Source organism: Varroa destructor, unplaced genomic scaffold (assembly GCF_002443255.2).
Source record: "Varroa destructor unplaced genomic scaffold, Vdes_3.0 BEIS01000001.1, whole genome shotgun sequence".
Classification (NCBI taxonomy): Eukaryota; Metazoa; Arthropoda; class Arachnida; order Mesostigmata; family Varroidae; genus Varroa; species Varroa destructor.
The window spans coordinates 5406406-5430438 of record NW_019211454.1 but is presented as its reverse complement, the minus strand read 5'-3'; the positions used below and the strand labels follow the sequence as shown (position 1 = coordinate 5430438).

General features: G+C 41.3%; 1 protein-coding gene across 4 annotated transcripts; it reads left to right on the top strand.

The window, feature by feature from the left end:
• The first annotated feature begins 1203 nt into the window (after positions 1 to 1203).
• Positions 1204 to 22250, top strand: LOC111243706 (insulin-like growth factor 2 mRNA-binding protein 1). Of its 4 annotated transcripts, XR_002670586.2 has the most exons (8): positions 1205 to 1647; positions 9816 to 10172; positions 10896 to 11201; positions 11536 to 12769; positions 12973 to 13192; positions 13486 to 13650; positions 13731 to 13921; positions 22094 to 22250. XR_002670586.2 is itself a non-coding variant. In XM_022789675.2 (7 exons), coding segments are annotated over exons 1-7 (2400 nt in total). In that variant the 5' UTR covers positions 1204 to 1645; the 3' UTR covers positions 22210 to 22250. The 4 variants fall into 4 exon arrangements, 3 of the variants coding, with proteins under 3 accessions (XP_022645410.1, XP_086833756.1, XP_022645419.1); XM_022789675.2 differs by lacking the exon at positions 13731 to 13921 and having other exon boundaries at positions 1204 to 1647; XM_086977630.1 differs by having other exon boundaries at positions 13731 to 22250.
• The last annotated feature ends 1783 nt before the right edge of the window (positions 22251 to 24033 follow it).

Genomic DNA, 24033 nt, shown 5'->3' with positions numbered 1-24033 from the left:
TGTTTCTAAAAGGTGAGTAAACAAGCTGTTCTACGATCATTATTAGAGTCATATCATTAATTAACAATCACGAATATTACAGTCATATGTGGAAAATTTTTGGTACACATGCGTTAAAATCCGCCAGCGAGTTAGGTTAAACTTTGTTTTATACGATAAGGATAACGAAGTTTAGATTGATAAGAGCGTTTCACTGTCAAGGACGCTCGCCAAAAAGAACGAGCTAGTTTTTTTTTTGCTTCTCTGTGTTGTGCGTGGTGCGTACCCGCTGTGCCAAGTAAAACAAAACATTGTGCTCATGTGTGAACGATTCGGCGCAAATGTCGGGCGGGTTACCCGCAGGCGTTGGCGTTATGTACTTAACACTAAACTGAATTTTTCCGCTGGTGCCACCGTTAGGCATTTGATCAGACAAGTACCTTACACCATGTCGATATATACTTCTATACTAGGTTCTTCTTCATTATATTTCAGCTTCAACAGCTGATGCAGAGCCTTAGTCCAAGGATTCTGCAAGCCTACTGAGTAATTACCAGTCAATTCTGAAGGAACATAGCTTTATGTGCGGTGCATTATTCTGTAACGTTTTAGCAACATTCGACAATTTTATATGATGTGGGGCAGACCGCAAAGTTCGAGGGCCAAAATTCAAGAATGCAGTGAGTCAGTATGACTTTAATCTTTAAGTACATTAAATCTGAGTCACCAGCAGACTTGCGATAAAAGCCTTGAGGGCTTTTGTCGCATACTCTATGCACGAGTACCATGCAGCGAACACGTGATTAAATCAAATGACATTGAGAAATCGATACGATGCGACCTTTTCTTGGTTAGCGTGAGCGGTGAAATCATGCACGCTAGTGCCAGGTCGAATAGAATGGAAACATATTGAAGATGATTTTGCGGTTTTAGCTTACTTCTAAAATGAGTCTAAACAATTGTTCCCATCAATGAACGTAATTATTGTACCAGCGCTACAATTTTTTTTTGACTACTACCGAATTGTTTTTGCCGAGATATGATAACCCGATCTCTTATTGGGGTTTTCGAAAGAGATCAAATTTGTTTTATTTAAAAGAAATCCGTATTTATTGAATCTTGATTTCAGCTGCTTTACGGAACTTATTGCGAAAATTCCTTACAATTTTTTTGTGTTGGAACAGTTGTGTCAGATTGATATTTTATAATTTTTTCTCACAAATTTTGCTGTAATTTAGCGTCCGTCGAAATAAATTTTCATCAACTTACAATTTTTTTTTTATATTCATATGTAAAGCCTGCACATAGAAGTGTAGAAGGAGTCTAGAACAATTTTATGCAAGCCTATTGGTAAGCAGCTATCTGCAATGTCCATGCGAAGCTTGATCAAGCAATTCTTGGCACCAAGAGTTCCTTTGTGCGAGGAGAGAGATTTTGGTGGTTTTATGAAACCGGCGCCTCATTTCTTTTCGCGCCTCTGCGCTTGATTTGTAGTGCCGCGGGCTTAGATTCGAAATTTAGCGGCATATTCGGTGCACCGCCGCGTAGTTGTTCTCTCCTCCACCGGGCCCACCCATAGACGAGGTATATCGATTCGACCAATCTTCCAGCTTGAAATCCTCCCTGCAAGCAATTAGGGACAACTTGGCCACCTAGGCCAGCCATCATGTAAGTACTAGAATTTTTGGCGTCGGGTAGCTTCACCCTCAGAAAAAGCCGTAGCTACAGGAAGTCGGCCTTTGAGGTTCAGGCGTGTGTGGCCGCAGCACACGGCACTCGACCCGGTATAATCCGGCCAGGCTGCTGCTTGCTGTTGTCTATATGCCTGTGCTACCCAATGCTACTTTTTATTTAGGCTGTATCGTGATTAACTTTGGCTGCTGTTAGGTAGTAAAATGCAGACCATACTCCTGAGACGTGGACGCAAAGGTATTACTGCTAACTGATGCCAGCAAAAAGTGCCTGATCTAGCCTAGGCTGTCGGCACCCACCGACCCGGCTGAAACGACGCATAGTCCCCAGCAATTTGTCCATAGCGGCTGCAAGGTGAATGTATTTCTGTTTGTACTGGCCTTTGTAGTGAGTGCTTCTCGTGGCATTACATGCCGCGAGTGTTCCCACGGAGCGTCCCCATCCGATGCTTGGTTAATAACGAGAGGATCACCTATTCATCGCATGTTACTGAGGGTCGTCCACTGAGCTGAGAAAAGCAAGCGGCGTCGGGTCGTATACGGTCTAACGTGCGAGCGGAGGGAGAGGTCAAACTGCTAAGTCTGCGTTATAGGGATTTCTGTGTGTAGCAAGCGTGTTTGTCACGAGTTAACCACTCTTGGTGGCTTCTTGTCCCTAGTGTGTGCATCGTCGCCAGGTAGACGGACAGCCATGCAGGATCGACGGTCGTGTGGTTGATAACCGTTGCGTTGGTGATGCTGATTTTTACATACATCGCGTAGATCTCAGATTTGTGGCTTCGTCGGGTTATAGGCAGCCACCATTATTAAATCGTAGATTAGGTTTGCCCACGTTGGTGTCCTCTGTTCATTTGCATATTGTGTACAATAAGATCGCGGCACTACGCATTGGGTCAAGCTATTCATGTTTCTGCTGTGCGGCGCAAGTTCGTCGCCGAGAAGTGCCTGTCGACTTGTCGTGGTTGAGCTTGCACGGTAGCTTCCACCGTTGTTATGTATCTGTTTGCGTCGGACATTATGCTGGGATAGATACCGGCAAGTTGCCGCTAATAACAAAGAGTTCCCAGAACGACGTAAACAGGCAGGCGACAAAGTGCCGCAAGAAATCGACCATTTTACAAGTTTGTTGTATTTCATTAATTGCTGTTGCCGGTGGTGTCAGGAGCCCGTAGCGTTGAGCACTCTTCGTACGTGTCTGTGCTAGTCAGTACGATTTAGTCTCATAGCGTTTTGCTATATAGGCCGAACCTTCTGTTGCTTGTCGGCCTCGCTTGATTCGTCTTACATTCTACATTACAAGAGCTATTCGTTGTTATTACTGCTGCTCCTCGTGTTAGCTCTTCTCCTTACAACGTTTGCTTTTGATTCTAACGTACGCTGAATTTGCGAAACTTGCTGTGGTGTTTCTATCTCTGTTCGGGCCTATCTGTGGTCATCACTGATGCTGTGACAACGAAGTGGATGTTGAGCCTATTGAATTGAGTTGTGCCTGCTGATCGCGTTGAACCTCGCGTCTTTTTCGCTGTGTAATGTTTTTTTTTAAAACTACCTGTTTTCTTTGTGCTGGATTTTGTTGCTGTCGTCGAAATAATAGCGGTAGCGTAGGATTTTCGTGACGACGTTTGCAGCAGCATGTAACAGCAAGAGAACAGGCAGTTTGCGTTCAGGGCGCTCCAGAGTTGCAATGTGATATGTTTCGATAGGCTGGTTGATTATCGTGAAAGACACATGGCTCACAAACGCGATCTGTCGTACAGTTACATCCGCTGATAAATGGAGTGGGCGAGCATCGGAATAACAATGTAATTGTTGCCGAAATAGCCTAGCATGCTGCAGCGTGTCTATTATATGCAGCCTATTTTGAGAGGAAAAACTGCATGGATGTGGATGGATATATCCGAGTTGCGTTCTGTGATTTCTGTAGTGACACAGCTAACTACTTAGCTTTGTGCACGCGAGTTCTATTTACTTCTCTTTACTCGATATATATTATTTGCTATGCTACGCACGCGGCTGCGCTATACGATGAGAAACAGTAACGTGTCACTTGGGAAACGTATTTGTACAAGGAGCAAGTGGTTCGTTTGAAAAACCGCTGCTGCAGGCGTCGCAGGTAATTACAGAGAAGGCAGAGCCTCTTATTGGTTGAGGTTTGTCGCTGTTCCCAGTGCTGCTGTTGCTTGTGCTATAATTCTTCGACCATTTGTCATTACAAATCCATATACGTTTGCTTGGCTGTACCCCCAGCACTCGATGCCGCCGACGTTGGAAATTCTTTGGGTATCGTCGGCTTAACTGGCTTCGTTATGTGGAGTCTGAAGGACGAATCAAAAGAAAAGTGAGGATCAACACAGAACAGCAAGTGAATGGTTTTCATAATGGATGTTAGGTAGAGGGCATACTTATTAGGAGAAGAGATTACAATAAATAATACTTAGGAACCATAGCGGCAAATAGGTCTCAGAGTATTTTGAATTTTGTTGGTCGATTCATGAGCTGTTAGAACTTGCTCAACGGCAGAATGATTTGAAAGTGTATATTCACTTTATACGATAGATGAAGTCTGTCCGGTGAACTTTAGCTGCTATTGTGTCTTTGGTCTATTTCGATCGACTGAAGTCCAATTTTAAGTTATTTCGCTTGGCTTCCGATGGCGCTAACGGGACTCTCGAGATGCTCCGGGCTGTATCTAAAGTATAATGTGTTCTACCTAATATTACTGCTTTCGATTATGTACTATGACCTGAGGATGATGTTTTTACTATGTATTGTTTACTTAATGCAAACATGTATACGAATACGAAGCTCTCATAGGAGAGCTTTGGGAAGTGAATATCATGAATATACACATATGACAACCATCAATATATGGTGGATCTTTCTCTTCTATTTTGTTAATTCATTTCTGCTGGGTAATAGCGTTAAATGATGTAACTTCTACGGCGGCTCAGCTTGTTGTGAGAGGTTGTGCGGAGATCGATCATTAAGGCGATATAGACCGCAGGTGCTGCAGATTTACTATTATCGTGCAATAAATCTGCCCTTATGTGTGCTGAATGGGCCAAAAGTCGCTAAACAGTTTAAAAATCGTCTGTAGACAACTCACATTATGTATTAAAGCATTTGGGGATCGCAATAAAGAGCGGATATCATAACAGTGCACAACACATTTTGAATAGAGGTATCCTCTTCTAACTGTCCAAAGACATTTTTGACCCACCCAGTATACACATAATAGAACTGAACCGACGCATAAATTCTAATCGACATTAAATAGCCTCGTCATATATCAACAATTCAGTTTTACCTGACCAAAAGGCATGAACCAAATATTATCATAGTTGGCGGATGCATCACATTAACACCCATGATTATAATATCAGTAAATACTTGGTATATTAAGGTTACAAGTAACTTAGTCAGGACATGGCGGTAGCCTGAGTGTTCAGCTTTTCCTTATCTAGCAGCATGAGTGCATGAAGGATGTGAATGAAATTATGCCCCTCGGAGTCGGAAGGCTCTCGATAAGCCCTATTATGAAGCTTTAGAGACAGCTTTCTAGTTACCTTGAATGCACGCTTTGATTTCATAATTTTGTTGTCGGTTGTCTGTTTCGGTTTGAATAATTTTTGCAAGCGGTTATGGTTGCAAGTTTTATGCTCGTCCCTTTACTGAATTTAGATGTATCGCTAATGGATGGCTATTATATTTAACTTAACTCCGTCGCGTATTGAATTTAAGGTAATTACCAATTTTGATCATAATGATGATTTCGTTTTGTTTTCATGCTTCTTGGAGATATGAACACATACAAAGACACACAGAAACAGAATGACGAGCGCACAGTTTACAACAACTTGGGAACGCCGCTGAAATATTGTTTAGTTTAAAATTAATTAGTCAAAATCGAACTCATAGTCAATATTTTTACATGATAGTGTGGTCCAAGGCAATAATTCAAGATGTTATAAAAGCCTGCGATGCTGTTCCTTTTATGTCGTATGCTGAGTATGGGCGCTTGTGTGCCGTATTCTTAAGGCCTCGCTTTTGGTTGCGTTTTGTCCATGAATTTTCGTGCCTTGGTTTCCTATTAATTTTACTTCGTTTGCTTTCGTTGACTTTCAATTAAATGATCTTCCATTAACCGAAGATTGCAATTAACTCGCCGAATATAGCGTATATTGGCTACCGTTAGTGTGATTATAGTTTGACCTAATATCTTGCTTTTTCACAGATGATAGGAGTACGGTAAGAGGGATAGCTGAAAAAAACTTTACTTCAAAAGCCGAAAAAAACTCCTCCTGTAACGAAAACAAAGTACATCAACAAAAATACGATCGAATTGTAACTGGGGTTTAGTAATCTTTTGATTTCTTTCGGTGTTAGCTAGAATAGAAAGACAGAAATTAGAAGCAGATTGTGGCGCCGCTCTCATATCTATATGAATATCTGGTCTCGTTCTAGGGAAGCGCTTGGCGTTTGGCCGAAACAAACCGTGGTGGTGGGGATCTCTTAAGACTAGGCTGTGTGATACACGAGGAATACACCTTCAGCTACACGAACCAATCCAACCACTACAACAACAACAACAACTACTACTACTACTACTACTACTACTACATAGCCATTCGACTTGCCATTCGAGTGAAGTAGGAAACTTCCGATCCGATGGTGGGAACTGGTTTCCAGAACTGGAGGCGACACATGGGCTCAATGAAAGGAAGATGACATAGCAGTGAGGCCGTGCCTCTCCGTTGTGATTTCCATTGAAGTGTGCCAACTCTTAAGGGCAGTACTGACTGACACAAGATCGAAGGTAGAGATGATTAACTGCTTGATCTGATTGATTGATTGATTCATGAAATTTTGTGTTTTTGTTGTTGCTTGAGAGAAATGAACGGAGTGAGTTTTTCTTTGTTTCGCTGGCGTTGCGATTTTTGGGCGAGTGGAAAATATCGAGAAAAATTGGCCGCACATTATCGCAAATGAACGGTGATGAGGAAATCAATGAATCATGCGCTGTTGTTTTTAATGGATGTTCACGGTTTTTGTTTCTGCGCTTATATTAGTTGGTCGTCGGTTTGCTTTTATTCATTAGTTCTTGTTTTATTTGAAGCCTGTGTTTTTTTGTTCCTGCCGACTGTTTGATCTCCCGGTTACGTCCTATAAATGACGTTGTGCTAATTTATTAGAGGTGGAACGATAGTAATGGTAGGATAAACGGAAAACTCAATTCACTGGTAATCTAAAAGTCTACAGAATTTACACACGAGTAGCATATGATTGTGACGTCTCATAGGTGCCGTATTTTATACTCAGTGCAGGCTAGTGATTTTTGCTTAACTTGTTTGTAATATTCGTGTAGTCGCTTTAGTATCAGTTATGTCATAGTGATCCAGTTTGGTGCTTCTTTTTTAGACTGTGCAAGTAGCACTCATACCAAAAATATTTTACTAACAGATTGTGATCTCTTTTGAACTTCCTGTGAATATTTGCTGCTAATTGTTTCGCGCTTAAAGCTCTAATTTCATTATGCGCGTTCTCTTCCTCTTTGTTGTAACCGTTTCAGGCAGAAGGCTTGAGTAAAAAAAATTGCTTTCATGGAATGCGTGCTCTCTTGAGTAAATCTTTTATTGGTTTTTAGTTTTTGTCGTCGCTCATTGCGATTATGCAGCTTAGTCACCTTGAATGGACTGGATCATTATCGTCGTCGTTGTGTCTAGCAGCACTTAACATTGTTCTGATAACTGTTACCTGTGTATCGTGGATGGACTGACAGTAACAAACGTCTGGGAATGCGCCACGCACATATCCTAATCATGGCCAGGGACCACCGCCCAGGCGCCGGTCTGTTTTACCTTTCGATAGAGTAGATTTTGATTCTACTAGCTAATGAATGAAAACATGATAAGAAGGCTGACAAGATGCTGCAAACGATTCGATGCGAAGTTAGCACGATATCGTCGAATGGGTGCATGGCAAGAAGTCATTGTCGCTTTTATCATCGTTCTGTTATATTTGTTAAAGATATTTTTCCTTCCCTGTAAGCATCCTTCACCCCCGTTTAGCCAGCCGACTACCACATAGGCATTAATTTTCCCGTAAATATTCGTGCTCGCACGCAGCTAGCTTGCTCGTGGTGCCATGGCGTTTGCCTGGGTGCGCTCAGTCTCTACTGACCCCATGGCCGTCTTTCTCGCGGTCGGTTTTGTCATTTCGATGTCCGGGAGCAGTGACCGAGAATAAGATTGTGCCGATTACCGGTGGTCACCATGCAGACGGTATCATATAGAAGGAAAGTAAAGCATTTATTAGGAAGGTTTCGTACGTGGCTTCGAAACCAAGAGAAAGCCAACCCAACTAATGAAAATATAATAGAAGATTATTAGATAACTGATTATACAAACACTATTTTGTATTCATGCCGAAGAGTGTGTATCGGTGCTACTATTTTTCAGCGTAGCTGTGTTTGATGGTAACCTAGCAGACAAACCTCGTTAGTCTGCTAGGTAGCTAGTAGGAGATTCAAGTAGGCTAAAATGCCTAAACAAATATAGTATAATGTATTTTTAGACTGAGCACTATAAGGCGTAACTTTTGTAGTCGACTAATTTAGTACTATAATACGGAACTTTTGTAGTCGACTAATTTTTTTTGCTCTTAGTGATTGCGCTGCGAATCGGCATATTTCAAGGTGTCTGCACAATAAATTTCTGATTATATTCAGTAATGGTCTATTCGGCTCTGATATCTCCCAGTTTTATTCCCGGAGTGATTTTTTCGCCAGTATGTTTAATGATGCTCAATGAGGCAACTATTGGCGTGTCTCGCTCTACGAAATAAGGATTAATGTTTTCTAATTTTAGTTTAAGCCTTGCATATGTCGTATGTGATGCATCACTCGTTACATTGGGAAATCATGAAAGTATATATATGTACCTGATCTAACAGTAATTGGACATCGTGTTGATTTAAACACTGAATCTTTGAACAAGCTTAATGGTACTACCATTTCGTTACATGCTACTCAGTATACCTAGCTCCGAAGTCAAATTTATCACGCAAGTTCTGCAAATCACATGCTATCCGATAAAGGTGATTGAAGAAAAAAATACGTAAAAGTAATACAATTGACAAACCTGGTCAATTTGGTGAACCCTACAATGCCTCATAAGCGCGAATACATTGTAACTGAATTAAATGCAAGATGTACTTGCAAAACGGTGTGCCTAAAAATACCGTCTTTCTTCTTTAGTGCTCGCTTTATATAGAGCAGTCTACGAGTGCCAGCTTGAGACCAGCCTCATCAAAATAGCTGTGAGCCTGTTATGAAATGGACTCAACGGAAGTCTTCCATTTATTTGCCCCTTACCCCTTGTAGAGGGCAAGCGCCACAGCTTATAACAGATGAATTTTGGGCCAACATTTGCACCTCATCAATACGGGGTGTTCGGAGATATTCGGCCTGAACTTGTACTCCATAATGTTCTATCTATATATCAAGATTTTAGAGTTTTATAAGTTCCGCGGTTTGTGTTGTTTTTTTGTTATCGTTGTTCTTGGAAGTAATTGTTTTATAATATTTTTTTTAAGTCTACTTTTTTTTTGTTTTGAAAATCTTCTTGATGTCTGCTTTGCTAATTTGTCATCGCGAGCGTGTTTCATGCTGTAGTAAGTGTAATGCCTTTTAGGATTCCTCAAATTTTATCTGATATAAATTTTTGTTCAATGATAAACAATCAAATCGATTGTTTGAGTTGTGAGTGTCAATGCATTTAGTATATCCAACGGATGCTCAAAGACACTCTTGGTGCGGATCGCATGATATTAGATGCACTGATTACAGGCTATTCCGCCCCAACTGATCTATGCTCAATATAGCAACCGAAACTAGTAGGTTTGTTGTTGTTGCTGTTGTTGTTTGAATCTTATTTTTATTTACGAATGATTAATATGTTCTGCTCTAACCAAGGTCGCAGTATATTTTGGTATTTTTTATAGTAACCTGTGCTAACATTATGTCGTACTTGTTCGTATATCATCTTCATATTTTCTTATGGGTCCGATGTCGCGCCGTCATTACTAACCATCACTCACTTCGGTCGTTCTGTCATTTACTACTGGTTGGTATGCTGCGGTTCGCAGGGGTCGCCAGCAGGGCTCGTGTAAGGTGTTGGTCTCCCGTATTCCCAAGCGCGTCGACAAACAGGACATTCGTTCGTTACTCTCGACTTACGGCAACATCCAGTCGTGTGACACGTTAGAGGACGAGAGAAATCTGTCAAATAATCGCCAGCTCGGGCAGAAAAGCGAGTGTTATCGCGTGACCGCGACTTACGATAACCCCGAGCAGGCGGAGCAGGCCGTGCGCAACCTGGCTAGACGCCCATACGCAGGGGGAATTCTGCGAGCGGAGTACTATAGCTCGGCGTCCTTCAACGGACACCATTACAGCAACGGCCACATCCACACTTATTTTAACGGACACGACCCCGTTCACAAGTAAGTGGAAATAACCTAATGAAATAACAAAGTGCGTTATTGACTCAGAAAAAGAAAACAGACTTTGTTTCAATAACAAAACCATGCGAAATAGAAATTACGGTGATGAAAAAAGGAGGAAGCAGGAAACATGCATTTTGAGTTTGTTCGTTTTTCATTCGCGTCTTGCAGTGCGGAATTTATACGTCATTTGCCTGATAGATAAATTTAGTAGGTTAGGTATGATTTCAAAACTTCGCGCCAGGTAAAGATAGGGGAATCGGCTTCCTCGCGATGTTGACGCAGAAATCGTTAAATTCGTCCAAGACGCCGTACAAGTAATTTTTTAAACATGTAAAAGGGCCATTTTTCGAAACCAGAAAATCCATTTAGATTCTACGGATCTTCTAGGTCTTCGACATGTTACCTGATAGGTGAAAGCTATAGCTAGGTTGTGCTTAACGGGAGGTGACGCGATTTTAACAATGAAATTGAAAAGGTCTTTTGTTTTCAGTTTCATTTCTTTTCTTCAGCGATTTTTTTCAAGCATCTACATATATTTAGATTTGTCATTAGATCTCTAAAAATACTTTTCCGTTAGAAAATCTTGTAAAATAGGCCTTTAGAAAAATATTTCCGTGTTATTTGCATGTATATTCATGGCACGCTCCTAAAGAACCACGTTGCGTACCACGTTAATTCACCTACTCGTTTTACTCATTAGTTTATTAAACTTAACTACAGACGTCACAACAACGTAATGGGCGGAGGTCGCGGTGCCAGTGGACTCACAAACGGTCGTGGAGGTGGCGTCGGGATGTCAAACGGACTGGGAGGCTTGGCCGGAGGCTTAGGACCAGGACCATTTGGGCCCTACGGAGGCCCAAGTGGTCACGGTCACGCGCCTCTGGGCCCGCCCCCACCGCCCCCGAAGGATATCCCGCTCCGCATGCTGGTTCCCTCAGAGATGGTCGGCGCCATCATCGGTAAGAGCGGCGCGACCATCAAGCAGATTACGCAGCAGAGCCGCGCAAGAGTCGATGTGCATAGGTAAGTGCCTGATGAAACTAGAGGAACCTTGCGATAAATTAACTCGGGACGCACTGCTTATGATGGTCATTATTATGATGATGACAATGAATCCGAAACTGTTGTTATTATGGACAAGTCAATCAGCCTTATGAACGTATCTTTCTCGATAATTATTTGGCACGATGTATTGATTGTTACCAGCATTACCGTAATTATATCATTTATGCAAACATTAGCTATTATATTATGTATTATGATGCGGCTCAGCAACCATATGCGCAGTCAAAGCCTCCGGCGAACTGACCATGCTAACTAGGTACACTATTATCTGTTGTCATTTTGAAACTTCGAGTGATAACAGGAAAGACGCGGGAGGCATTTACAATCAGGGACAGGTGGAGAAGGTAATCAACATCTACGGGTCCGTTGATAACTGCTCGGCGGCCTGCAAAAAGATACTGGAGGTGATGCAGCAGGAAGCGGCGAATCCGTCGGATTCCGGCGCCGCCGCTGCTGCCAAACGTTCAGACGAACCAATCGTGCTTAAGCTGCTTGCACATAACAATCTAGTTGGCCGAGTCATCGGGCGCAGTGGTGCTGTCATCAAGAAAGTGATGGACGAAACCTCGGCGAAGGTCAACGTTTCGTCAATGGCGGATCCTCGTGAACGAGTGATAATTATTAAGGGTTCACTTGACGAGATGTCGAAAGCTCAACAACAGATTACAGCGAAGATGCGACAGTGCTATGAGCATGATATGCAGCAAGCAGCATCGATGATGGGCGGCTACGGTGGACCGCCAGGCCCGCTTGGTCAAGGTGGCCATGGGAGTGGCGGCGCAATGGGTCACGGTGGTGCCGGCGGGGCAATGGGTCATCATCATCATCATCATCATCATCATCATAGCCTTGGGGGAGGCCACGGGACAGGCATGGGTCCGCCCCCGCCTCCCCCGCCTCCTCCCGCCTACCCACCGCCGTTCCATAGGCCACCACTGCCACCTCCACCACCACATGCGCATCATGGTGGCCCCGGAGGGCCAGCTGGTGCTGGAGGCCACGGGTTGCCCCATTACGGGCCTCCATATGGTCCCATGGGTGTGCCCGCCCCCGGCGGACATTTCTATCCTCCCGGAGACGGCAGCGTAGAGACGGTCCAGGTATGGGTTCCATCATGCACCGTTGGGGCCATTATCGGCACGGGCGGCTCGTCAATCCGGGAGATGATAAGAGTGTCCGGCTGCAGCATCAAGGTGTCGCCTAGCAGCGCCAAAGAGGAGAACCGCTCGAAGGACGATGCGGCTAAGAAGGATGGTTCAAAGGACGACACCCCTAGCTCTTCGGGGGCGGAGCCAGCCGGTCGACGGGAAGGCGGCGTCGGTGGTGTCGGAATCTACCCCCATCCGTCGGACCGACGAGTGACGCTTACCGGCTCAGCCGAAGCGCAGTGGCGAGCCCAATGCCTACTCTATCGTAAGGTATTCCTCGAGGCGGCACAACACCTAGATTCGAATCCCGAAGCTGCTGCCGACCCGCAAGTACAGGCTGGCCACCTGCGCGTCGAAATGAACGTGCCTAGCAACCAGGCAAGTGTTGTCAACATATATCGCGGGCAATTGTCATTAGTAGCAGAAGTCAGTGTTTCAAGTGTTTACGGAATAATTCATTGTTATTTCTTGCAATTTATATTACTTTGTCTGCGTTTAGCATACCAATATATATAGGTGTTAATATTTCGAAAATATTTCGTAATCAATTTACTCATTACTATTTAATTCTTCTCTATTAGGTGGGTCGCATTATCGGCAAAGGCGGACAAACAGTAAAAGAGCTACAGCGCTTGACGCATGCGCTAATCAAACTTCCAGAAGAATCGTCCAGGGGCGGGCAAAGTAGCAGTCCAGAGCCCGACGATGAGACGCCCGTTCACATCATTGGGGACTTCTACGCCGTTCAGGCCGCACAAAGGCAGATTCGCGCTCTTGTTGCACGAAACGCGAACACTTCTGGTATGTAGTTCATGATTAATATCCTTGAAGAGCACGCTGCCGTCTATATTTTTCGACATTTATAATTTTTCACAAAAATCTATTAAAAACTTCATACCAGTTCAATTTAGAAGGCTCTCGTACATTCGCATAGCACAATCTTTTATTAGTGTTTATATTTTGTTACACCCAACACTCTTATTATGAGCTTTTGTTATTTCGAGTCTCACTCGGTTTATGCCAAAACAAACTCCGTTACGTAACGGCTATAAAGTGTTCGTTTATTCGGGCTGTTTCGTCTTGAACAATCGTAGGCCCATCAGGAACATCAACCGCAAATAACAACGCTGCCCTCAAAAAGAAGGACGATGCAGCAGTAACGACGGCTGTGGCCACAGCGGCTAAAACCGCTGCTGGCACGACCGTCGCAACCCCAACTGCAACCACCACCCCTGTCACTACTACCCAGAAGGTGGACGGTGAGTGCAACAAATCCGAGAGCCAGTGTTGAACGACTAGCCGACCGACAGGACGACTTAGCGCCATTTCTGTATTTCAGCCAAGTCTATCTGCCAGAAATCAAGTCGCCATTACTCGATGATGATGATCTCCTCCAATTAGCGCAACGATCTGTCTTCAGAGGGACAGAGAGGATCATGGAATGCGATCTGGGGAAAATGAACAGGGCGACATCTTGTTGTGAAAACGGGTGAAGGAACGAGTAGGAGGAAGAAGCGGGCGGGGGAGGGGGTAAGTTTCTTTCATTGACAGCATACGGCCCCTCTGGTCTGTCCACTTTCTATGCCTCTGTCAGTTCCATCTTCGTCGGCAGGAAATAAGTGGTTCAGACTAAACGTCGATGGCAGTGCCGGTGACAGCAGCATCCATAGCTGGAGAATTTTTAACAGCGACGAAATGGCGCGAGGTTGTCGTGTGTGTGTGTGTGTGTGTGGACGTTATGCCCACACATGGCATGGCGGCGCGCGATGACATGTGCGTACCGCGCAGGCTCGGTCTGGAACACGATGTCGACCGCGAAGAAACACCAGTAATAATATCAACAGCATAAACAGCATCGTGAACATTTACCACCATAACAACAACAATAGGAACAAGTGAACAAACACCACCAACTAATATTTTCAACAAGACATGAGCGGTCGGGGTGATGGACGATTCTCACACTTTTCCGTTTCGGAAGCGCACGCCAGCCCGAGGTAGCGAAAACACACATGACTCATAAAATCGCATCCACACCCATTGCGAATAAGCAGTTTCCTCAAATTGTCGGTGTGGCATAGATGTTGACAAAGCTAATAACGATGAGAATAGCACTATGCTAAGTCAACAATGAGCTAATACAAATATTAAAGAACGAATTTTTACTCGATTCGATTAATTGATAATTTGTTTAACAAATAGCTGACCGTGTGTGGTTCTGGGCTTCTGGTGGTTACGGCGCGTTTCCGGGACAAAAAACGGGGCGGACGTTTTGGTGTGAGGAATCAACTTAATTATTACTATAATAATACGGAATAAAAACAAACAACAATGGATAATAATCTAAGAATGATTATATTTGGTTTAAGTTTAAATGTTATCGTTTTGGGCTTTTTCTTCTATAAGGAAAGTGCCCTGTGCAGCGTAATCGGCGATTCAGCCACACTTTAACAGAACGGAAAAGCGATTTGTGCCCCCTCCGGCATTATTGTGCATGTGCCACTCCAGTGGGGAACATCCAAACTCATCATTGTGCTACAAACGAAGTCGATCTAGTGGTGATTATCAGGTCATTGGATATTACTTAATAAAACTGAAAAAATGGCTCTATTTTTTGCGCCAGGTCCTTTTAGCATAAGCCTTTCGACGCCAGTTCCCCTACACGTCTCGGATGTCCTTGTGAGCCGGTGCGCGAAAGCCGCGTATCTCCGTTTAGGTCGATTCGTGCCAGCGGCGCCTCTTTGCCCGTGGTGTCTTTTGCCCGGCAAAGATCTTTAAAGTGTGTCGTAGTTCGGCGCGTTATTCGAAAGCCAGAAATGTTGGAGATGCGCGGTCCGGCAGAGAAAAATGAGAACGATATGTAAACGTCGTATCAATAACGTTAGCGATATATAACAGGAGTAAAAGAGGAAGATAATGAAGAGATTGATGATAATGCTGGAGGCAAAGCGACATAAAGACATAGATAGATACCGTCCGTGTAAACTTAACCACCGCGTGCGTCTAGGCCTTGCCGCTGTCACAACACTTACTGCACGTTAGAGGAACCCCCTTTAAGATACAAAGGAAAGGAACAGCAAACGGTAAATAGGTGGTCTTTAAGGGTGTATTTATAATATATATATATATATATTTAATGCTATATATATATACTAGATATAAATATATATATACATACATGTGAAGAAAAGAGGATATGAAAGACTTAATGGCGGAGCCGCGGGTTTTGCCCTATACAGTTGTGTTGGTGGGACACTCGCTCAAAAAGGGGGCGTGTAAGTTGTATGAGCGACCCCACGGATACATTTTAGTGGACACGGACGATTTGTCGAGGACTCATGTCTCGAAGCCAGCGGCGGAAACATCATACATGGCAGAAGTGAAAATGTCGTTAGGAGAACCCCAGAGAGGGACTGGTAAAAAAGCAGCGATATGAATAGAAATGGATCCTAGGGAGATTTCGATGAGCTTTACTTCGTACAAATGCCTCAGGCAGCAATTTAGCTGCGGAACTGTAGAGGCTAACGGGAGGTAGTTGGGTTATAGTAAAACAACAAAACGATTTTCGGAAGGACGATACGCGGGCGTGGGGAACGATTTGTCGTTAGATTTTGGCCTGGCGTCTTCCACATACATTTGATAACGCTTAAAGCTGTGCAACTGTCTGATCTGACCAAACCAACCGATCGAGCGACGCTGTATTTTATAATGCTGAAAAAGCAAAATGATATCCGACTAGATATATATATATATATATACACCGACACCACACACAAGTGGGTAAGATAAAAACGAAAAACAGGGACACACAATAAGCTCCTCCGTAAAAGGGTCAACGTAGGATGATAAGAAGCTAATATACAGACAGACTCGAAGCAGAGGCCCAAAGATATACAAGGAGGTGCAGGTGACGCTGATATATATATATATATATATATATATATATATATATATATATATATATACACATTGTAGGTATTGATAGAGACGATGATAAGACAGTTGCAAGCTAACGACTTTATCACAATATTAACGACGAATTAATTAGACATTGACTCTGAAACTGGAAAAGACAGATCACCACAAAATAAATTGGCTAATCTATCGACTGATTGCGCTGCAGCAAACAACAACAACAACAACAACAACAGGTAACCTATCACACAACAACCGTCATACGAATAGTATCGACAATATGAGAACAATAATACTAATAAGAATAATCATAAGGGATGACGAATATTATGGAGCGACATTATATTACTACATTAAATATTATGACAATAAATACTTGATGATTGTCTTCATGAGTATAATTAAAAGCAACCAATAACAACAATCGAATTTGTGCCGCGACATAATACGTCAGATAGTGAAATAATATGAACAGATGTTAAATAATGAGCTAAATACTTGATACTGTTACTTAGACAGGTACAACACAATACGAAGAACATACCCATGATTATGAAAAAACGATAAACCACAAGTAAGCCATGATAAAAATTATGGTGATGATAATAATAATAATCACATTAATATCGACAACGACAGGAAACCACACGATATGATTTAGATTATATGGGTAATACTGTTATTTTGTCATAAAATTGTCACGAAAGGAAGTATGAGCGAGACTATAACCCACTATAATAATACGAATAATTATGCTATTAAAAAATGCTCTCTCACCATTCAATAGTAATATTCCATAGATGTGTTGTGACCAATGCGCTAAAATAATATAAGGAACATACAATGACCCAATGGCGAAACAGTAACCGCAATGGCATCATCGTAATAAAGCGAAACAAAATCTATCGACAACCGCAATTACAACCAACAACACACAGATAATGTGAAATGGGAAAAAACGAACTGGTTGATGTTAGAGCAAAAAAATATAAGTAAGGACACTATAATCGCTGATTATAATAATAACAACAACAATAATATCCCTCTAAAAACTGGAAACTACAATACAATATTAAAAAAAAAGCCGTAAACATAACGATGATAATAATAATATTAATCGTAATGCATACAATGTTGACCCATAAATACTGATGATGATGATAATAATAACAACGTTAATGATAAGAATAATTAGTATGGCATACCATCATATGTCTAGTACGATAAATATTACTGCAATTGATTGAAAACAAACAAACCAATTAAATGAGCAACCAACATATAACGGGAACGGCATGTGGCGTCTTCTGAGGCGGATGCCCCTGAGTTGGCTATTGCCCACTGCCTGACAGAGGATACTGACGGATATAGCAGGAATGCAGAGAAACAAAAAAACCAAGCTCTGGAAAAGCAATTAGCATAACATGATCATTAAAATTATTATACTATTATGATAAAAATGCTTATTCTTGCAGTTAAATAATTATTATTAGTTTCCATATCATGATAGCGATATGAGATTTATTAGGTTTCGGATGTTTTCCGAATGTAAAAGGCGGGAAATACCCAAGTCATCATTACTCTCACAGTTATTACTATTGTAACGTTACCATAATAAGTTACGACAACAATAACAAAGGAAGAAGATAATACGATAACAAGGTGAGAAGTGTGCTTGAAGGTGTAACTATTACAACTGAACGGACAACGGAGAAACGCTGCTACTGAGAGAATCGCTTTTTGTTGTGTCAATTGAGTTGATTAGGGATCATGTTAACCTATGGTGTTATTATTCGCTAAAGTACAACCATAATCTGTTCTAGCCGATATTCGTTGTCATCGAACCCGCGCCTAATGATAGACAGAGCATTGTTTAGACAGCCGTAAACCTTGAATTTTTTTTGCAGACCATTGAACATTGTCATTCGTAAGTAAATACTCTGCAGAAAGATCCGGTACTGTAAAATTGATAAAAAATTCAAACAAATTATGCGACCGATGTCTGTTCCACCATCTAATGCTACTGAACTAAATTGAGAACAGTGAGGCCAACTTGAACTTGGCGCCGTCGCCGAAAATCTCGTCTGCTAAATTGTCATACAAAGAGCGGAAAATAGTCAGTGCGCGCCGAGCAGATGGGTGTGTATCTAATAAGCAATCGCGTCTTGATACGATAATAAGGTGATGTACCCCAGTTTCTTTTCTTTAATCTCAAGCTTTAGCACAGGACAGCACAAGAAATTGCTACTGATAGCCGCGGTCAGCTGTTGTCGTGGTATAATTATGATCAAAAACATAAAATTTCGGTACGAAACATGTATTGGCGGATATTTAGCATGGAATCGAGTGTAAGAAATTTTGATCTTCGCTTGATTATACAATAGCGTAGCGCGGATTCTCAACTGTTCATGCTTCCAGATCTTTGTGCAAATGTGCCGTTGATCGAATAATTATTAATTCAATGCTGACCAGTGGCTTTCGGATTCTTGTGTGTAGATATGCTCCAATATACGAAATCGGGCATGGCCATTATTTAGCTCCGCCTTTCTTATTACATGTGCAAACAATTATGGTGGCAGAAAGTGCATATTTTGTTTCTCTCTCCCGTTCGATGACTGGGAATGTCAAAGAGGCATGCGATTATCCCATCTGGTCATCTTGATGGCAGACCTGGTTCAAGCCTATGTAGAACTAGACATTAACATGGATGTTGGCTACTATTATCACTCATAATAATAGGGATAGTAATAATTTAGATATGCCGGAAACTGTATGAAATATTGCACTTGAAGAAAGATATAGTACCATCAACAGGATGTACATGTGGCTACATGCTAACCAGCATATCCCGTGTACGGCAGTGCGAGCGAAATAGAAAATGTTCAGAAAATAACTTAACAAAAGAATGTAATTGACAAGAAATGCCGTAGAACGAGTAAATATAGATGCTAGATAGAGGGACGTCATAGAGTGAACGGAGAAGCAAACCCATACAGTTTTTATTCGATGAGAATAGGTGGAGAGATATAATTAAACGGCTATTATTTGTTGAAATTTTTTTCTGCGTTATTGAACGCTCTCAGATCGCGTTAGAACAGTGCGGGTGCATCTGCCCTTTATCCCATTGTGCACCGCAGGCTAAAGCGCTGAAAAGCCTTAGATTTATGAAAGTCTCTATAGAGATATGTAAGACTAATAACGCTATAATAATAATAATAATAATAATAATAATATTAAGAATCATGAATTGTTATGATTGCAGTTATATTCTGATCATTATTATTATTGCTGTCATTGTGAGCTATTGATTGCCTTTGTCATGACCGTTACATCGCAAGTGATTGCTACGCGTCCGATCCGGATTCGATAGATTACATGATTATAATGACAATACCATCTAGGCAACAATATGACTAATAGATAGAATTAGAAATGAAATACATAAGTGTTTATATTGACACAGAACGAGGGTTTAGAAAGAAACAATACGCGAGTTAATAAGCTGGATGTAAAAGGAAATACAGGCAAAAACATGGAACGGTAAAAGACGATGACACGATAAAGACAACGATGAACTGGCCGACGGAGGTGATGAGAGCGACCAGAAACATGGAAAAGTGTGGCGCGCATATTCTTGACTGGTGTCTTTGAGAAGAAAATATCATCATGATATATTAATAATAACAAAACGATACTACGTATAGTAACAAGAAATAAACAAAAAGTAAAAACAAACAAACAAACAACAATACATACAGCAACAACAATATCAAACAATGTCATGATTATTGCTGATATTATGATAATTACTACGGTTATTATAACTATTCTGTGTCAATGAGAAATAATATTGATGAATAGTACTGATAATAAAACTCATGATGATGATGATAATAATTACTAATAAGAATGATGCGAAGAACGATACCAGCGATTATATTATTAAGTATACTGATTATATGATTAGAGTGCTGGAAGACAAAGTATGAATACGTAACAGATATATCTCTATGATGTGTACTACGTTCTTCAACATCGCTACGCAAATACTGACAAATAGTGACACGCAAACAAACGTGACGAATAGAGCTATAACATTATTCTTCCTGCTATGATTAAGCAGTTACGTTGCGTCGAAGCGAAACGCTCAGCCATCATACATGAAAAAGGCAATAGACATAATGCCGATGTCCGACCCTTCTATGATATAATGAATGGCGTCATGCTAAACACTATATCATCTATAGAAACGGTAAAAAGATAAACAGAAATTAACAAAAGAATACGGAATAATTATTACTACCACTGCTGCGAGATTCATGGATGCATAGACATAGACGACAGACTGACTTGCGGAGACGACGATGGAACCGAATAATGGATCACATAAACGTAATTCTCTCTCATATTAATGCTTGCGGTTACGATTATATACACGAACAACTTACTGAAGTTTCGTACAAGCAAATAGAAAAAGCATGCTTCGCAGCTGAGTCTTTACACGTATGGGGGTGATAGTGATGCTCTGCAATTTTAAAGCTTATTTTGTTTCCATTAAGCAATCATCCGCTGCCATCACAGTTGGTTCACGCTGGGTCAGAACTACATTTGCTAGCGTGCACACGCAAAATGCACTGTGCCCTGTTATTGGACACCTTTGCTGCAGAGGAAAATAACGATATCTGCAGTGATTTTCTGGCCAGACAGCCAGACGTTTATGGAGCGCTCGGTTTGATGTAAAATCGGAAGCAGTTGAACGTTCGAGTCTGATCTGGTTGTTTTAAGCTGTGCCCAGAGGAAAAAGGGTGCATTCGATCTATGCCAAGCGAGCTTGCTAAAACATTTAAATTAAATGCATCTGATACATTTGCGAACACGTTGTTTATCCCTTGGCGTTCGGGCCAGTCCACTCGGCTAAAGGTCAAACGCGTCGAAAAATGAGCAACATTGTGTGCGTGCACTCTTCTATAATCAGTGGGTACACCTCGGTTAGACTCGATCTACGTTGACCTATGACGTTTCTGGCTGCCTGTTCCGTCCTTAATTGACGATTATTCGTCAAGAAGGAATCGAAAACTATAACAAATAAGAAAACCGACAAAAACCTTCCCGAGATCAACAAAACAAAAAAAAACATTATGAGGAAGCAACAATCGATAGTAAGCAGACACAAACAAACCTAACTATATAGTGTTTCAATGGTGCCGAGAGCAGATAGCTGGTGAAAAACAGGTGTACCATTTTGATAAATATGAGAACATCTGATTAAGATTATAAACAGCTAACGTCAGTGCGAAACAGGTTGTTAGTAGAACTAATTCTGTGTCAACCATAACGGAACCAGTTCAAGAACAGTGAAAGCAACAAAAACGAATGTGTTTCCTTGTCTCAAAACACCTATGACTTGGTAATCGTGACAGGTATACTATGAAGTTCTATTTAGACAGGATTATGATTAGGGTACATCACTGGTAATGTCATGACAACAGATAGCAGACGAATTAAGCCAACGGTTCATCAAGAATCCACTGATGTTTGATAATAATCAACCCTATTATATCTACTGAGTATCATGATAAATAGACGACAACAATAACAACCAGAAAAACAAACGATAACACGCGATACGAAGAAGAAAAATGATGAACACAAACGTGAAAAATTACTTCCTAATATGAGTAATAAGGATACGAAGAATACTACATGATTATGATTATGGTATAATATTAATAACTCTTATTATGATTATTGATATTCGAATCATCTACTGGTGTCTTTATATTACAGTACGGACGATGACGACCACAACTTCAACAACAAACAGCAGTATAAGTAAACAGTGGACAACAGCTATGATCCATTTATTATTTGTCCTATTATTATTCATCATCATGATCGTATAGCTTGGTACCAAGGTTAAATAAAAACGTTCCGCCCCGACGAATGCTGACCCTGTACTCATTTCGTTGAGTGTCTATTTTAGGTAGAAATGTGTGGTGTTTTAGAACAGATCAAAAATTTGCTTGTTTTTTTCCCGCTCAAAGATTTTTCGCTCTTCTAGAAAAATCGTAGTAAGTTCTTCAATACCAGACCGGAAATTCTCTGGCCAGAAGTTAATTGAGACTAATAATTGAGTTAAGTGGACAGCGAATGCATAATAAGCCAATTTGCTGCTAGAATTTGAGGGTGAAACGCGACGTTTTTTTTGGCAGGTGAAAAAAACGACCATTATGTTTTGGCCTAGTACTACGCAGTTAACTGTACGATAGGCTTTTAGGTGTCATAGAGTTTTCTGCTCTAATAAACGCATGCGGCGTCACCTTTCGGCTATTATCAGATACGATCAACCTTTTTAGCTACCTGATAGCTATTGGCGCAGCATGTTTACCAATCACACAACCCTGATCAAGTAGGCCTCAATTGCTTAGAGCCGTCTCCACATTCAGTGGACCGGATCGGCAATAGCCGTTAGTATATGACCTTCACGCGACGTCGCCATTATGTCCATAGAACAAACTCAGATCTTTGGTGCCGACACGCAAAAAAAGTTTGAATAGATAGTGCATTATAGGATCTATAATAGTTTTGCGCTATTCTGGTGGACAATGAAAATCCATTCGTTCCGCTTATCAGGTAAACGCAGTGCACATTTATGCACTCGTATTTAGAGTGCATAAATTGAAATTATATAATAGGCGCCATAAAGTGATAGAAGCCAAATAAATACGTAAATTAAACTGGCTGAACCTTTTATTTCACGCATATATAATACGTTGAGAAACTCTAACCAGATTAGATATTAAGGGAGATTCATATATTGGATAAAATTTGAGATCGAAATGTATAGAAACTCTCGAAGTCGTCCGTATGGCATCAACCTACCAGCATTCGCAGAATACGCCATTGATAGATATTGAACTTGGTTCAATCAAAATATTCGGTATCTGTAGCTTAATTAGTTCACTTAATGTATAAAACTTTTATCGATTTCACCTATACTGGAGTCTTTTAAGAGGGACCAAAAAGCTTTTGAAAACCTAAAGCTTTCATAACCTTCTAAACCGCTTCAATCGAATACAGCCTCAAATTTTTTCAGTAGACAAGCGCTCTAAAACTCATCCACTCCCTTGGTCACATTGTGCCTTTCTAGAATAACCGACTCTTGAGATCGAGTGATTCATCTATCTTATTAGATATTAGTTTTTCCTGGGGGGTTAAAAGACTGGGGGGTTAAATTAGGGGTAATTAGGCTTAATGTTGAAGATACACCGAAAATGGATGAAAAGCGTTCCGAGATTATATCTGCCATCTCGGCTCTTTGTGTTATTTTGCTACAAGAAAAAATGGTAACATGTCGGATTGTCCTATTAGCTCGTACGAGCCTAACCTAGCTTCCCTGCCGGCTTATGTATCAACAACCATTTTAATAACTACTATTACTAAGTTGCAGTTTTTTCTGCTCAACTTGCCGAACTACATAATCTTAGCTCACTTAACCGCAAGCTCAGCACATCACAACTTGCCCACGTTGCCTCGGTGACTCGGTACATCTCCGTACTGCTAACAAACGACATGTCGTTAAAATGCCCTAAGTTATCTGACTTACGCCAAGTTTGGCCTTTTGATGACATAGAATTTCCTTTATATCCTCATTGCCTTCCCATTGACCTTCTATTATTATTTACTTCTGATATACAAATATATATAAACGCAGGAATTTTGCTCCA

What these genes read in the sequence shown, in the direction of transcription:
- LOC111243706 (XM_022789675.2), top strand. An exon ending in GGACACGACCCCGTTCACAA is followed by an intron (nt 10,173 to 10,895) that starts GTAAGTGGAAAT and finishes ACTTAACTACAG; the next exon opens with ACGTCACAACAACGTAATGG. An exon ending in TACTACCCAGAAGGTGGACG is followed by an intron (nt 13,651 to 22,093) that starts GTGAGTGCAACA and finishes TTTATATTACAG; the next exon opens with TACGGACGATGACGACCACA.